Source organism: Odocoileus virginianus, chromosome 25 (assembly GCF_023699985.2).
Source record: "Odocoileus virginianus isolate 20LAN1187 ecotype Illinois chromosome 25, Ovbor_1.2, whole genome shotgun sequence".
Classification (NCBI taxonomy): domain Eukaryota; kingdom Metazoa; phylum Chordata; class Mammalia; order Artiodactyla; family Cervidae; genus Odocoileus; species Odocoileus virginianus.
In genome coordinates this window covers 49,906,915-49,922,864 of record NC_069698.1, presented here as the reverse complement: position 1 = coordinate 49,922,864, position 15,950 = coordinate 49,906,915, and the positions used below count along the sequence as shown (strand labels likewise).

At 39.7% G+C, this 15,950-nt stretch overlaps 1 protein-coding gene across 1 annotated transcript in view; it reads left to right on the top strand.

The window, feature by feature from the left end:
- The first annotated feature begins 204 nt into the window (after positions 1-204).
- PAXBP1 (PAX3 and PAX7 binding protein 1) overlaps positions 205-15,950 on the top strand; it is a 38,988-nt gene continuing 23,242 nt past the window's right edge. Inside the window, exons 1-8 of the mRNA XM_020895896.2 lie at positions 205-735; positions 2,260-2,388; positions 6,773-6,949; positions 8,491-8,712; positions 9,593-9,696; positions 10,244-10,461; positions 10,977-11,166; positions 14,820-14,943. Coding sequence (XP_020751555.1) covers positions 375-735; positions 2,260-2,388; positions 6,773-6,949; positions 8,491-8,712; positions 9,593-9,696; positions 10,244-10,461; positions 10,977-11,166; positions 14,820-14,943 — 1,525 coding nt within the window. The 5' untranslated portion in view covers positions 205-374. The remainder of the gene's footprint in view (positions 736-2,259; positions 2,389-6,772; positions 6,950-8,490; positions 8,713-9,592; positions 9,697-10,243; positions 10,462-10,976; positions 11,167-14,819; positions 14,944-15,950) is intronic.

Here is a 15,950-nt window from a genome sequence, read left to right as displayed (position 1 = left end):
ACCCGGGGCTGACTCTTTCCTTTCGTCTCTATGATCCTCTTTGTGACCGGCCGGACCGCGCCGGACTCCCAGAGTTCCGTGCCAATAGTCCTCCAGGCCGAGACGGGGACGCCGCGGGTGGGGGAAAAAAAAAAAAACAACACAACACAAAACTGACGTTCTCGCGAGAGGCGCGGAGTTCTTTCCTAGCATTGAGCGCGTGAGCGCCTGCGCGCTCCCAGCGGTGCGCGGTAGCTGGGAAAGGGAAGCGAGGAGCCCGGCTGGACTCCCGGGGAGATCGCGCGTGCGCTGTCGTGAGCTCGCCGTTGCCGGGCCGGCGGAGTTGGGAGCCGGCGGGTGTGTGTGTGCGAGAGCGCCGTGCGGGACGCGGGGCAATGTTCCGAAAGGCCCGGCGGGTGAACGTGCGCAAGCGGAATGACTCGGAGGAGGAGGAGCGAGAGCGCGATGAGGAGCAGGAGCCCCCGCCGTTGCTGCCGCCGCCGCCTAGCACCGGCGAGGATCCTGGCCCGGGCCCGGGCCCCGGCGGCGGCGGAGGCGACAGGGCCCCAGCGGGCGAGTCCCTGCTGGGCCCGGGGCCGCCGCCGCCGCCGGCCGCGCTGACCTCGGGGACGGAGGCCGGGGGCTGCCTCCTCGGCGGCGCGGAGCCCGGCAACGGGCTGAAGCCGCGCAAGAGGCCGCGCGAGAACAAAGAGGTCCCCCGGGCCAGCCTGCTCAGCTTCCAGGACGAGGACGAAGGTAAACCGCCGCGCCTCGGGGCGCCCCCCGGACCCCGGTATCTCTACCGTAGAAAGGCCTCCACTGCGGGTCCCTGCGTTCACTAGACGCGCCCAGCCTCAGCACCCCCGCCCCCCGCCCCGGGAACCGAGTCGCTTCTTCCCGCCCCGACCTGCTGCACGTTTACCCCCGCCTCCGGCCTTCTGCGCAGGCAGGATGGAGGGGGACGTGTTCCCGCGCTGCCGGCGGCCTTTTCTTAACTACCGCCTCCTCCTCGCCGGCCTCCCGACCATCTCCTGTTCCGAGGGGCTGGGGATCTCAGATCAGTCATTCTGAGTTTTTTTCACCTGGAAATTCAGTGTTTCCTGCCCTGCCTCGTTCCTGGCCGCGGTGTTTTAGGGAGAACCAGACTGCTCTAGTTTCTAGACGGGTCCCTGGACTGCTCTGGGCACGTTCTCCGGGCCTTCCGTAGGTCACCGTGCCCACGCCTCTTGGCATCCTCCTCCTGGTCGGACATCCTTGAGTAGGAAAGGGTTAGACATCCTTGACCAGGAAGGCTGAGTGTATCAAAAGGAGTGCTAGGTCTGGAAAGAGAAGCCCGGAGTTGAAGCTCTGGTTCTGAGTCACTTTGGGCCTGCCCTTCGCGGTCGCCGATCCTGTTTCCAATCCTCAGTTTCCCTGTAAAAGCAAATAGGGATACAAATGTGTGACCTTAACTCGCATTAACATTTGGACAGTGAAAAGAGACTGTGTAATGGTAATTCAAAGCGGTTTATCCAATCTGGGGTGAGGGGCCAGGCTGCAGTGGATTTAGATTTCTGATCGTAGATGAGTCTTCTATCATTTTACTTCCCCGATTGTTGAGTATATGTTTGTATAATCCAGTTAAGTCTGTGTTATGAAAAAAGAATTTAAGACTTTTGGGAATCCGACTTGCATCTTGATGCCAATGCTTTCTTGTTTCCAGTAATAGGCAGTTTCTCTCTCAAGTTTGCCAGGAGTACAGTCACATTTTTGTTTTCGCTGATGTAGGGACAGCTTGGTAAAGTGTTTGCATTCGACTTTTAAAGTTCTCAAATCAAAGATGATGGATACGCCATCGAAATTTATTTTTGAAAAGTTGATTAGGTCTCAGCTTGGTCTTGAAATAACTGTGTCCACGTGTGATGGGTATAGAGTTACTCAGTCTTGACAGCTCTGAAACTAGCACCTTTTGATTTTGGATATTTTATTTAAGATACCTTAAGAATTTGATAATTAGGTGCTTTTTTGAAGATCTCTTTTCCTCTACTGAAATAAATGATTTAAGAAAGACAGTAGAACACAGAACTTTGTGCAGTACATGTGTTTTGCCTTCAAAAAGTCTCAGATTGGCATTTTATTCCAGATTATGAAGTTGATTCAGTTTTTGGAAGCCTATTAAGGATTTTAAGTAATTTCAAATTATGTAATGATTTGGAATGTTTGAGTATATTTAGAAGAATTCAAAAGTTAGAATGGAAAATATTGTCAGAAAATAGTTACTACGGATTTTATTTTTTAAAGAAAATGAAGAAGTTTTCAAAGTGAAGAAATCAAGTTACAGCAAAAAGATAGTAAAATTGCTTAAGAAAGAGTATAAAGAAGATCTTGAAAAATCGAAGATTAAGACAGAACTCAACTCATCAGCTGACAGTAAGTACTAATTTGATTCTTTTGAAGTGACAAAATGAAACTCTCACAGGGATTGAATAGATTCGGTTTGTATATAATGAACTTGTTCGCTTGATTCTGTCCTTGTCAAGGGTTCAAGTTGAGTAATGATGTAGTTTTATTTAATTCCAGCATGACTGCACTGTGAATGCATTATTTAAAAAGACAGAACCATTGCCACTGGAATGTGTCTGCTGCAGTGACTGAATTCTCCCAGGTTTCTGACTGACTAGTGCTCCGAGTGCTGTGAACAGAGGTTTCCCACTTAAGCCTGAGACGCAGTTTGTTTCTGTTGGAAGGAGTCCTGCTCGGATTTCTGCGCTTGTATTCTCTACTTGTATTTTGTAGAGACGAGTTTTGGGTGCCTTTGGTTTTATTTACACAGTCATTTTAATTCTTAGAGAACTTGTAGGAACCTCCTGAGTCTGATGTTGATAATGTTCCCAGTTAGCAGCCTGATCAGATACGTGAACACACACTCCTGGGGGTGGCACCTGCCTGCATTGTACAGACATCTCTTATGTCCTCTCACAGCCTAAGTTAGACTTCTAAGCATTTATTCGTCCTTAGGAAAGTGGTTTCATGATAATATGCTGTGGTCTGAGTTATTCTCATGCAAATGCTTTAGGGAGATCTTTTTATTTTGTGGAATTAAAGATAGAATTATTATTGCCCAGTTCACTATAGGCTTGATGTGGGAACGTATGTCATTGCATCTCATTTGCAATCTAATTTTGGAAACAACATCACTTCAGTGTATACCTGGATCCCGTATTTGGCAAAATGTCTAGTGAGTAACTTAAAGCTTAACTACACTTTTCTTTTTAGAGATGGGTGAAGGAATTCTTCATAGATAAAGTGGAATTTGAAGCTGGATATTTTATCTTTTAAATTGCAAAGAAAATAGAGGAGGTGTGGGGCTCTTATCAAAGACTTGCTGTTTTGGAAAAGAGCAAGTACATGTGACAGGCTGAATAGATGATTTGTGGCGGATGCAGAGGTTTAAAGTGAAAGGTACGTTGTTGACAGATTGTGAAGGATGTTTAGTATCTAGTATGGGGTATAGAGTTGCCATTTCAGGGGCCTGCCAGGATGGTGACATGATAAATGCCTTTTGAAATCTTAACCTGGTGTTAGCATGCAGCATGGATTGGCACAGGGAAATATTAGAGGCCTAAAGCAGTTTAAATGCAAGGGCCGGCTTTGATCCAGTAATAGTGGGTTTAAAAAGGTCTCAGTTGAGCAAGACTTGAGGCTTTTCCTGACTCAGTGGGGAATTCTAAGTGAATTTAAAATGTTTGCTGTGGGTGTGCGGAAAGAAATAGAAAAAGATTATTTGAGAAGTATTCCAAGGGAAGAATTGGTAGACCTAATGTATGCTTCAGCTATTGGATCTAAAAGAAATAGATTTGAGCTTTTGTGCCAGGTGACTGAGAGGATGATTATGTATGATATACAGAAATAGGGAATGCAGGTGGGAGGAGGAGTATTTTTAGGGGAACTGATTATTTTGGAGTCTAGGAAGCTGCTTCATTTTTTCCAAATCTCTTAAGAACCAACTGTGTATGATGAAATTGAAGAAGAAAGCTCAGGAAAAGTGAGAACTGAGAAAAGACCATTTACTGTTGTGTTTAAAAATTGAAGCAGGTGCAAAGTGTATGTGGCCACCTTCTGTTTTCATATTAACTGATTTCCTACTCAGCAGATAACTCAATGTCCACCCCAAAGGTAGAGCCTCAGTGTTATAGGTCGTTGTTCCTGTTTCATTCATCAACTCACAATCCCAAACTTTTCCTACCCCAATGCTCCCTAGATAGGCTGAGGTGCATTAAATGGAAAACAAGGGTAGTATTACTTGGAAAACCTACCTTTGGGATATTCCAAATTGACGAGTTCACCTTTGAACTTGAATTTGAGTGTAAATAGCCAGTGAATAGTTGGAGATGTAGATTTTGTTTTGGTGCTCATTGAGGTGATAATTGAAGCCGGGGGTAAATGGAATCGAGGCTGCAGCATAAAGGAAATATTCCTGAGGACCAAAGACTTCTACCTGTAATAAGCATACACATAGAGAGGCTGCTTTACTCAAGAGATACAAAGAATCATAAAGTCCAAAGGAGAACACATAGTTTCAACAGATAGTTGAAACAGGAAGGTTTCAAGATGATGAGTGTTGATGAGTGTCAGTTGTATGAAATAGTATCAGGAAGGTCAGGGAAAGGAAGGGCTGTTGGTGTGGTGGCTGGGTTTTGGGAGGGGCGGGGGTGGGGGGAGGCATCTGGCAAAAGAGACTAATTTACTTGCCAAGCTCTGCCTGTTTAGAGGAAAGAACATCTTTTGCTAAATTGCCCAATGATACTGTATCAGTTAGCTGTGGCTGCAGCCTCTGGTTTAGTTGGTGAGCTTGGAACGGGAGATATCAAAGGCTGTTTGCCGAGATCGAGTCTGGCAAACTGGTGAGGAAGTGGGAGGTAGCAGACCCACACAGCTGCTTTGGAACGTTTGGCAGAGTCGAGGACAATAGCTAGAGAAATAGTTGGGATCACATCGAAGTTCTTTTGCTAAAGAGAAGCCTGTGTCTCTTTGTAGACAGAATAGAGGAGATGGAGAACGTGCCCACAGTCAGAATAGAATATTTGTGGCGTCAGGTTTCCTAAAGTAGCGAAGACATTGAGGCATAAGAGGAGCCTCAGAAAAGGTTATTCAGCATCTCTTTTTATAAAGCTGTCTGGAAGGATAAAACAGGACTAACAAAAACCTGTCACCATGTTTTGGACTTTGCTCTGTCACAAGCAAATAACGTTTGAACTTATTAAGACACTGAATCTTTTAAAGTCTGCAGAAATCATCTGGGCATATTGGACCTAGTAAACTTTTCACAGTTCTGTTTTGTGTTAAAAGTCATTGATTTAGTGTTAATTGAGAGCAAAAGTGAATGGGTAGTTCTTGACTCCCAGTATCTTTATGCATCTGATAAAGTGAGTTTTAAAATCTCAGCCTCAGAATGCACTTCAGAGAGAGTCTGTGGCAATGAGGTAGAGTGGTGAATTTAAAAAATTTAAGAGATCTGAAGCAGAATGACCTAAATCTTCTAAGTAAAGTTGTGGGGCAGGGGAGCATCTTATCTCCGGGATCCTTGTTTAAGGGAGTAGAAGATGTAGGAGATGGTTTGAGAACTTTCGAAGCAGTTTTGGGGCGGGGCACATGCTAGGGAAACAACAGAAGTGTATCTTTCATATTTAGAATGAACTTTTTGTTTCACTCTTTCATTATATTCTTGGTGCCTCATGTGTGCATTGCCAGGTTCAGTGATTCAGGGTGAAAAATGCCTATTTTTCTGCATTTTGCCTGGGATGGAAGGTCTAATAGGACTATTTAGTTGTGAGTAAAGTAAACCGTTTGGTGTTAAGCACTGTGACAGTGGTACTACCTGGAACCCTGTGGCAGGAAAGTAGTCTTGGCCTCCGGAATGGCCTGCGGGAGAGAGCTCTCTTCTCTGCCCACGTGGTGGAGTGCAGCGACCCCACCGCTCCCTTCCTCGTCTGCATGTGGTGGTTTCAGTGCTAACCAGTCTCCGACTTGTCTCTTTGTCCCAGTTCCAGGTTGCCAGAAAAGTCAGGTTTAGTCACAAATCCACTGTTCCAAACATTCAGTTGTGGCAACAGCATCAGAGGTTTACACTGGGTCTCCACCCTTCAGATGATGGTTATAACCTAAGACGACATCCCATAAAGTGTTCATTACAGAGAAGTTTCTATCTTGTTCTTGATAGAAAGCTGCATCAAATGGGCTTCCCTGGTGATTCATATGGTAAAGAATCTGCCTGCAATGCAGGAGACCCAGGTTTGATCCCTGTATCTGGAAGATCCCCTGGAGAAGGAAATGGCAACCCACTCCAGTATTCTTGCCTGGAGAATCTCATGGACAGAGGAGCCTCATGGGCTGTAGTCCATGGGGGTCTCCCAGAGTTGGACATGACTGAGAGACTAACACAAATGGATTTAGAGTTTAATGAAATACTGACATATAAGGTGAAATAATGCTTCCAAGAGGTTAGAACAGTTACCTATGAGAGTTTAGAGGAAGAAGTTAGTTTTGGGAAAGTGGTAAAATTTCAATAAAATTAACTAAAGGTAGGGATTGGGCAGGACCTCATGCATCCCCTATCCCCTGAATTGTTTCTACCTCCTGGTTGTCTGTTGTGATCATTTCACATGTCAGTAGTTTGAGTATTTTTGTAAACAACTAGAATAGTCGATGTTTTAATGAATTGAGCCCATAATTGCATTAAAAGTGTCTCCTTAATTTGCAGATTTTGTTTTAGATATGTTGTATTATTATTATTTTTTTTTCCCCAAAAATGTAGACGAGCCACCTTTGGACAAAGCAGGTCATGTTAAGGACACCATTCTAGAAGATGGAGTTATCATCAGTGAGCACGGGGAAGATGAAATGGATATGGAAAGTGAGAAGGAGGAAGAAAAGCCAAAGGCTGGCGGAGCCTTCTCAAATGCTCTGTCTTCTTTAAACGTCCTCCGTCCAGGTGTGTACTCGCGGATGTCCCTCAGACCTGCGGTAACCCCCCAGGATGACCCATCTCTAGTGATGGTCATCAAGGGAGGAGTTAGCCGGGTGGCGTTTCTTACAACATCTGCTTGGAGCCAGGCTGTTTCCTTGTGCAAATACAGGAGGAAGGAGAACTAACAACTCCCCAAGTTCATTCTCAGACAGGCAGTTTTACTATCAAAACAAATGAGGGGTTTAGGTAAGTGGATAAATAGTACAAAAGGCCTTTTTTTAAAAATTGTATTTCAGATTAAGGCTTTAACTTTTTCAAGAACTACTACCAAAAGCAAAATTGCTGCTAGCTTTATATTCAGGGTCTTTTTTTTTACATTTTAATGGAAATAGTTTGCAGATCTAGTCACTGGTTAATCAGCTTTTGAATAAATACTTAGCCACCAGATTGAAATTATGAAGAGTAACCATTTAACTCATAACAAAATTTAAAAATGCTTACTCTGTGGGAATTCCTTAGAGCTTTCACTGCTATGATCGAGGTTTGATCACTGGTCTGGAAACTTGCACAAGCCGTACAACACAGCCAAGAAAACGACAATAATTTTTTTAAAAAGTCAAAATGTTTGCTCTGGGTTTGTAAAGTTGTGAAAAATTACATACATAGATTTAATAGCATTCTGATTGGTACAGTCTTTATGGGAAGCTGTTTGACATTATGAATCAGGAGATTTCAGATGTTCTTACTCTTTGACCCGTAATTTCATAGCTATAAATGTGTCCCAAGGAAATAATGTTTTTATTGTAGCATTACCTGCAATGAGAAACATTTAGAAAAAATGTCTAATAAGAGAGGAGTGGCTTAGTAAGTTAAGAAGTTACGGTGCATTTACATGATGAGATATCCCATAGCTACTTAAATAACAAATTAGAAAAGTAGCATTAATTCTTACTATAGGTGAAAGTGTTAATTAATTGATTATGTAGTAGATTATGCTTTATCTATTGAATGTTGTAAACCACTAAAAATTATGTTTATGCAAAACAACATGGAAAAGCTTATGTTTTAATATGAAGAAAAATTAGATACAGGATTATACATTAAATGTGTTTTCAGGTGAACTGAAAACTATTTGCAGGTGAAATATACTCTAAATCTAATAGTGTGTTTTAGGATTGTAAGACTGTAGATCCTCTTTTTGTTTTTGTTTTCCAGTCTAGTAATAAATATGACTTTATTACTTTTGTTTATTTCTTAAAAATGAAAAAGAAAAACCATTAAAATAAAACTGTTTTATTGAATTTTCCCCTCCCTGCCTTCCTGTATATATTGCCATTGTATATATTATTTTGTTTCCTTCTTTCAGTTTCTGTTTAAGTTAAAAAGAAAAATCAGTCATACTGCAGGCAGTTTGGGGAGAGGGGCAGGGATGCCAGCAAGGGATGTTAGAACATCATTTATGCATGGCTGTCTTGGAGAGATTCTTTTATCTTTCATAGTTTCAATAAAATAGAACCTTTCTTCCTAATATGGCATAGGTTCTCATCCTTACTGTTTGTTTCCAGGAGAAATTCCAGATGCAGCTTTTATACATGCGGCAAGGAAAAAGCGTCAGATGGCCCGAGAATTGGGAGATTTCACTCCTCACGATAGTGAGCCTGGGAAAGGCCGCCTTGTTAGAGAAGATGAGAATGATGCCAGCGATGATGAAGATGATGATGAGAAACGCCGCATAGTTTTTTCTGTGAAAGAAAAGTCACAGAGACAGAAAATTGCAGAGGAAATAGGTAACTTTATTTAGTGCAACAGTAAGCCTGTTGTTACTAAGTTTTATTTGATACTACAATCAAGTAAAATGTATCTATATTTATTTAAACTATGTTTAATATTGAAGATTCCCTCATAGCTCAGTTGGTAAAGAACTCACCTGCGATGCAGGAGACCCTGGTTCGATTCCTGGGTCAGGAAGATCCCCTGGAGAAGGGATAGGCTACCCACTCCAGGATTCTTGGGCTTCCCTGAGGGCTCAGCTGGTAAAGGATCCATCTGCAATGTGGGAGACCTGGATTCAGTCCCTGGGTTGGGATGATCCCTTGGAGAAGGGCAAGGCCACCCACTCCAGTATTCTGGCCTGGAGAATTCCATGGACTGTATAGTTCATGTATATTGCAAAGTGTCAGAGACAACTGAGCGACTTTCACTTCACTTTCAATGTTGGAGAACTGTTCTTACTTGGCTGTTAAGTGTCTTACTAGAATTTTGGGGGAAGCGTAGCATGCTTTTGATAGCTAATGTTTCTTGAGGACTGTGTGACAGGTATTGTGCTAAGCACCCAACATGTTATAAATATATTTAATTGGCTCTTCATTCTTAGGAGGCATTAGGTTTCATTCTTCTCTTTGTTGAATTGATGTCAAACTAACAGAGGTTAGGAAGCTTATCTGAGGTTTTAACTGTTAAATTGATACTGCCTTTTGCTTAAGGGATAACTGTTTATTGAGACAAGTAAAACAGAAGGGTCAATATGAGAGCGATCATAACAGACACTTTAATTTTAGTAAGATTGAGTTTATGCCAATATTCTTGCTTGATTTTTTGAAATATCAGGGTAGCATCTCTTCCCTTGCTGCTTTTTTGGACTTATTTTCTTCCTGCTTATGGCTGTAGGTATCGAGGGGAGTGATGATGATGCTTTAGTAACTGGAGAACAGGATGAAGAGCTCAGCCGATGGGAGCAGGAGCAGATAAGAAAAGGAATCAATATCCCTCAGGTAAGAAACAGCTAAGCTTCAAAAACTGAAAAAGTAAAGTAAGATTTCTCGCTTATTTTGTTGAAGTAAAAAACATACTGCCAAAAAAAAAAAAAAAAGCTGTCCACTGTATAGATTAAATGTTTCTTTCTTGCACAACTTTTTTTTTTCTGACTTTAAAAATTATTTTGTAGAAGATGGATTTCTCAGTAGTGCAAAAAATCTTACTGTGGATGAAAAATATCTTCCAAAGTAGTTATAACAACTTGTTCTATAGAAGTAAGTAGTTCAATGGAAATTCATACAAAGTTTCTTTTTGTTAGTGTTTTGACACAATTTAATGTCCCTACTAACTCAAAACCTCTTCATTGTTGTTTTCCTGAAAGTTATTGGAAATGAATCCAGTAATCCCATAAGAGAAATTTCATCCAGATTTTGAGAAGCTCTGCAATTACTTACTTTTAATTACATACTGTTTAAAAAAATGGGTTTATTATTTACTGTTGGTTTTTTATTCTTTTTGTAGTGTCAGCTACTGGTTTTAATATATATCCCATTTCTCATCTAGGTTCAAGCAAGTCAGCCCACGGAAGTGAACATGTACTACCAGAACACCTACCAGACAATGCCTTATGGTTCATCCTATGGCATTCCGTATAGTTATTCAGCCTATGGATCATCCGATGCCAAATCTCAAAAAACAGATAATACAGTCCCTTTCAAAACTCCCAGTAATGAGATGACTCCCGTTACTATTGATTTGGTAAAGAAACAGCTTAAAGACAGGTAGGGCAGATCAACTTCTTAAAGACCTGTCTTCTAGCTTACTGTTCCCTCAAGCAACATGTAGTCTGGGGTAGCAGATACAGAATATCGGCAAAGAAGATTGACTGGCCTATCTTCAAAACCTAACCAGAAGATGACTTCATACTTTGTTCTGCTACCTACTTGGATTCCTTCTGTGGAAGCCTCGAAGTTGTTTTTTTTTTAAATACCACTCCATGATCTGGTTGAAGACAGTTCTCAGTTTTCTCCTCTTGGACTTTGAAAAAAGTGTAGTCAAGATATGGGGGGAAAAGCAAAACAGTGAGATTTTGGTTAGCCCACCAAATAACTTTATATAAGAAGTCTGTAGACTGCCATTTTCTTGAGCGAAACAGGAGTGCAGATGAAAAGATCTACTCCAAGCATTTTTATATTCTAATAGTGGAACAAAATGCATTATTATAAATATTGCAAGTGTCCTGACAGCTTAGACTTCCAGATGTAAATGTGTCATATTTATCCTTTTCTTTCTTAAGGTTGGACGCCATGAAAGAGCTCTACAAAACACACAGACTGCAGCACGAGAAACACCTGCAAAGCCGCGCGGACTCCACCAGGGCCATTGAGAGACTAGAAGGGTCTTCCGGGGGTACTGGTGAACGGTATAAATTTTTGCAAGAAATGCGAGGGTATGTCCAAGACTTGCTTGAGTGTTTCAGTGAAAAGGTAAGAATGCAAAAATACTAATCTCTTTGAATAAGGCAAAACTTAGGGAGGTCTAGATTTCTATATTTCTCAGAGAATATCCACTGAATTTAGCTTTAGAAGTGATGAAAAGTCATGCTTCATTTTCTCCACTTCATTAGCAGCATTCTGTCTTAGGGGCAATTATATTAGTGCCTTTGTTGAAAACAAGATAATTCAAAGCACATTTAAAGACTGGCAGATCCTGCCATAACTTAATGATGGATTACTGGCTTGTCCTGGGTTATTAGAATATAAGGGACTCACTGATGAAATTTTCTTTCTTACGGTTCAGATCTAAACTTACCTTTAAACTGTTTCTATAAGTAATTCCAAATATGTATAGCATAAAGTTGCAAAATTTTATTAGTTTTTATTTTTTACCCTAGATAAAATTGACTGCCATTGCTAGTAATAGTTTTCATCTGAATAAGCCTGTGCTTTATCCATTTCAGAAACCATTCATTGACCATAATTTGTTTTAAGGTCTCATTTCCAAGTTTTTTTTTTTTTTTTTTTTTTTTGGTATAATAGTCAATTGGCAGTTATTTGCATTCTGTTGTACCATTTGTTTGCAGTTTTTGTTAGTTTCACACAGAATTCTCTTTCAAGCAACTTTTAATTAATTTTTCTTTAAGACAAATCTGTTGTTTGATGCACTGGTTAAAAAAGGCATTTGTGGACTTCACAGCCTTGTCTTTAAAAAGAATTAAAATCATAGTATTTTTGAGTATCCTGTCTCTAAACTTCCATGGGATACAGGATTAGAAGGCACATTCTCTCTTATCCCTGGCCATATGAATTAGCATAGAATTTGTAGCCATATAGTATGTTTAAATGAGTATTTTAACTTTTTATTATCTCTTGATCAGTATCTTAAGGCCAAAGACTGGCTAAAGAACAGTGCCAAACTGTGTCTTCCTAATGAGTCTTAGTGGTTCCAGCCAGTCTGGTCAGATCCACGAAGTCTTCTCTGGAGGATTTGTGTTCTTGCCCTGAACATCTGATTTCTGGAGAAGCAGCTACATTCTGAGCTATATAATAACCCTTGTGGCAGGTCTGTGGCTTAGGGTGATAAGTACCAGGGTGAGAAGGAAACGTAAGCTCGAGTCTGTGCAGAGGAGCTTGAGTTAAAGAGGGGCAGTGGACAGAAATGTCAGAGCTCGTGGCGTGTCCTTCCTAGTGAAAAAGCCCTTGTGAACCCAGGGGGCATGGTGGTGGGAGCTGGCCCAGTAAGCTTTTGTGACTAGAGAAAGTATCTTTGTCTTACACCATACTTTGTAAGTGAAATTTGTCCCTGTGGAGTTTTTCTTGGAAATATCTCAGTCTTTGCTTTGCAACTTACTTTAGTAAACTTACACACTGTGATTGCCAACTGAGCTCTTAAAAAATATTGACAATAATACGATCAACTAGATTGTACCATTCTTTAGTTTGAGACTAGTAGAATATCTAGTTCATATTGTTTTCAGTTGCGTATTATTTTGAAAACATTCAGTAGTATACTTTCTCTCTCCTGGTTATTCTATTCCTAGGATAGTATATGTGCTGAGGTTTTTACAGAATCACTTAGGTAAATGTTTTTGAAGCAGATCTTAAACCATATCTGTTATATAGTGGCTACATTTTAACTAAAAGAGAAGTAGGTAATTGCCTTTTGAAGATAACTTTTATTTCATTTTGACATTTCCATATCCATTTGGTTTTACGGAGCCTGCTGCTGAGTTAATAATGTCATAAATTGTCATTCTGGAAATACTGAGGAATAATTGGGTAGATTTGAATGCTCATTTCAGTTATAAAAATACTGTGTCAGGGTAAGACCATAAAAAGATAAGCTTTCTTTTGTTTTTTTCTCTTTCATTATAAAGGTTTAAGTGATTTTGAGCTTAGATTTTTATCTTTGCATATTATTTTAACTTTACATTGTTTTGTTTTCCTGGAGTCATCTTCCTTCTTGTGTTCTTTGCCTTAAATTTGGTCTTGAAATAATGGTAGTCAGTAGCAGTTTTGAGTTTGGAGAGGGTAAAGAAATTGTTATGGTGCACTCTGGTAATAAATCATAAATCAGTATTGTTAAGAAACATGAGAGAGGTGAAAATGTGCTTTAGGACTTTTATTCTCAGAATTTTCTCTGCGCTTTGTTAAAAGGCATTTTAATTACCTAAACAAAAATTACATCATCAGAATTTTAACTGTAAATTGAATAATTAAGGTTCTATCTGATGCAGCCTCGGGCATCTAGCTCTTAGCAGTAGAAGAGTGTTAATAACCTTCAGGACTAAAGGAATGCATTGTAGGCCCATAGGTTCATTTGTCCTTAGTCCTGTACAGTTTGCAAAAAAGGAGGGGGTGGGTGAGTGTAAATCACAAAAATATGACAAGAATTGCTTGAAAAATGGATTATGGTTAATCTTCAAGTTAGAGTCTGTGGGCTCAGCTGATACCATCAAGATCTGGCCACACTGTTGCCCATGGTGTAGCATATGGAAGAATAAAATAACTGCCTCAGTTTGACCTCTCTGTGAACATTTGTTGCTTTTGCAGTGGAATCATTCGAGTGTATGAAATTGCTTTTATCCCACCTGCTTCTTTTTATTTTCCATTTGCAGTCTGTTCAGTTCAGGAAGCTGCTATAACACTTGGTGCCAGTGTTGCCCCACTCTAAGTAGTGTGTTTTTTTATTCGCACTAACCATCAGGAAACTAGACTTTCTGGTTTCCTCAGGTATGTCTAGTGGTTGTTAGTGTTTTGTGAAAGTTTCATAGCATTTGATTGTATAGCATAAGGTATTTATAAAAAGAGAATGTTTTCTGGTTTTTTCTTTTTAAGTTAGGTCTCATTCCGTAAGCTTTTTATATTCTGTGTGAACCAATTGAATGCTTAGCTGTGGCTGTTAACCTGGAAAAATTTGTTGACTTTGTAAAGCAACAATTCATGCAAGCAATTTTATTTTATTTAAAAATATGGAAAAAATTAAATATTTGATGGGAACAGAAGAACTTTCTGAGTTTCAAATAGATTGATTTTTAGACAGGTTAATGATAGCTAGAAATTTTATTCACTTTATTAATATAAATGAATGCAGTTCACATTTTAAATGTGTAATAAAGCCACAAAGTAGTATAACATTACTGTAAGGTACGTGGTCCTTGTGAATGATAGAGCAATTTAAATGTCCAAAATTGGGCAGTTAGTAAACTCTTTTACCTACTCAGAGCCATTTTTTGGTCTAACACAGCAATATTAGTTTATTTTAAGCTATAAAAATTGCAAGGTAGATCATGCTGCTAGAAAACTAAAAATGGACTTTCACATACTTTAAAAGAAAAGCACTAAAATTTCTGACATTTCTTTACTCACTCTCTTTACTATTGTTAAAGTGTTTAAGTTTCTTAACTAAACTTTTGCTCCAACAACTAGGCACTGGACATTATAGTTCCATATACGGAATAAAAGAAGAAGTATTATTTCCCAGACGTCGTAAAACCTGAATTACTATTTGTATTTCATTGGGAATTCATGATTATTCTGTCCAGAGGGTACTCCTTCAGAAATCCGGAAATAATATGGAACCCTCAAATAAATAAGCATCTGAGGAGTTTGGTGTTACGGAGTGTGTTGTATTTTTACAGGTGCCACTGATTAATGAACTTGAATCAGCAATACATCAGCTGTACAAACAGCGAGCTTCCCGCCTTGTCCAAAGACGACAAGATGATATTAAAGATGAATCTTCGGAGTTTTCAAGCCATTCAAGTCAGTCCATCTTGAAGGTTTTTATTGTTCATTAAACAACCTTGTTTCCTTAGTGCACCCTAACTGAGACGTAGACAGCGCAGGGCTTTTCTTTTAAAGAAACGAATTTCCTTGCTCTTGTGTCAGGCAGATCTAAAAGTATTAATAGCATGCGCTTGGATTGTGTTTAAGAAAATACAGCTTCACAAAGGAGCGCAAATCATGTACTAATATTCTGTCTTATTCATCTTTGGGCATATTTTTTAATTCTTCAAAGTATAGTAAGGACATCATCCGTATTTTATCTTAAAACCAGTATCTACTTGTCCCTAATTGATTTTTTCCCCCATTTTAACATCAATACAAATGCTAACACAAATGCTGTTGTTGATCATAACCAAGGTTTGGAGTTAGGGGTTGGGAAATTTTGGATGGGAGAGAGGGTTTTATTACATAACAAATGATATAGTTCCAAGATTAGGGGAGTTTTGAGCTTCACCCCTTGCATAAATTTTTTGTATTGAATTTTTTTTTTCCTAGTTTGTCTTATATAACTAGGTTTTTTGTTTTTTGGGTTTTTTTAGTCAGTTGATGCCAACACTTCTTAAAATTTTAGTGTAAAAATCTGGAAATTTAAATTTTATATTCCTTTCATTATGATGTGGGTTATGGAAAACCAAAATGAATTAGAAACCTCTTAATAAAGAGTTTACCTGAAACTCTTTAACCAGACATGTTAAAAAACATTTTAATTCCACTTTTCATTGCCCTCTATATTCTTGAGTACTGTAATAGGAATTTTCCTGCGTTGGGTTTCTCCTGGCTTTTTTTCTCATTTCTTTGGTCCCTGTTTCAGCAGTTCTTAAATGGATGTATACATCAGAATTACCCATGATATTAATTTAAAATGCAGATTTCTTGGTCCTGTCTCCAGAAATTCTTGTCAGGTCTTGGATGGTGTCCAGTAATCTGCATGTTAAACAGCCAGTCCAGGTGTTCCAAGTGCAAAGTGCCCTGGTCTTATTCTT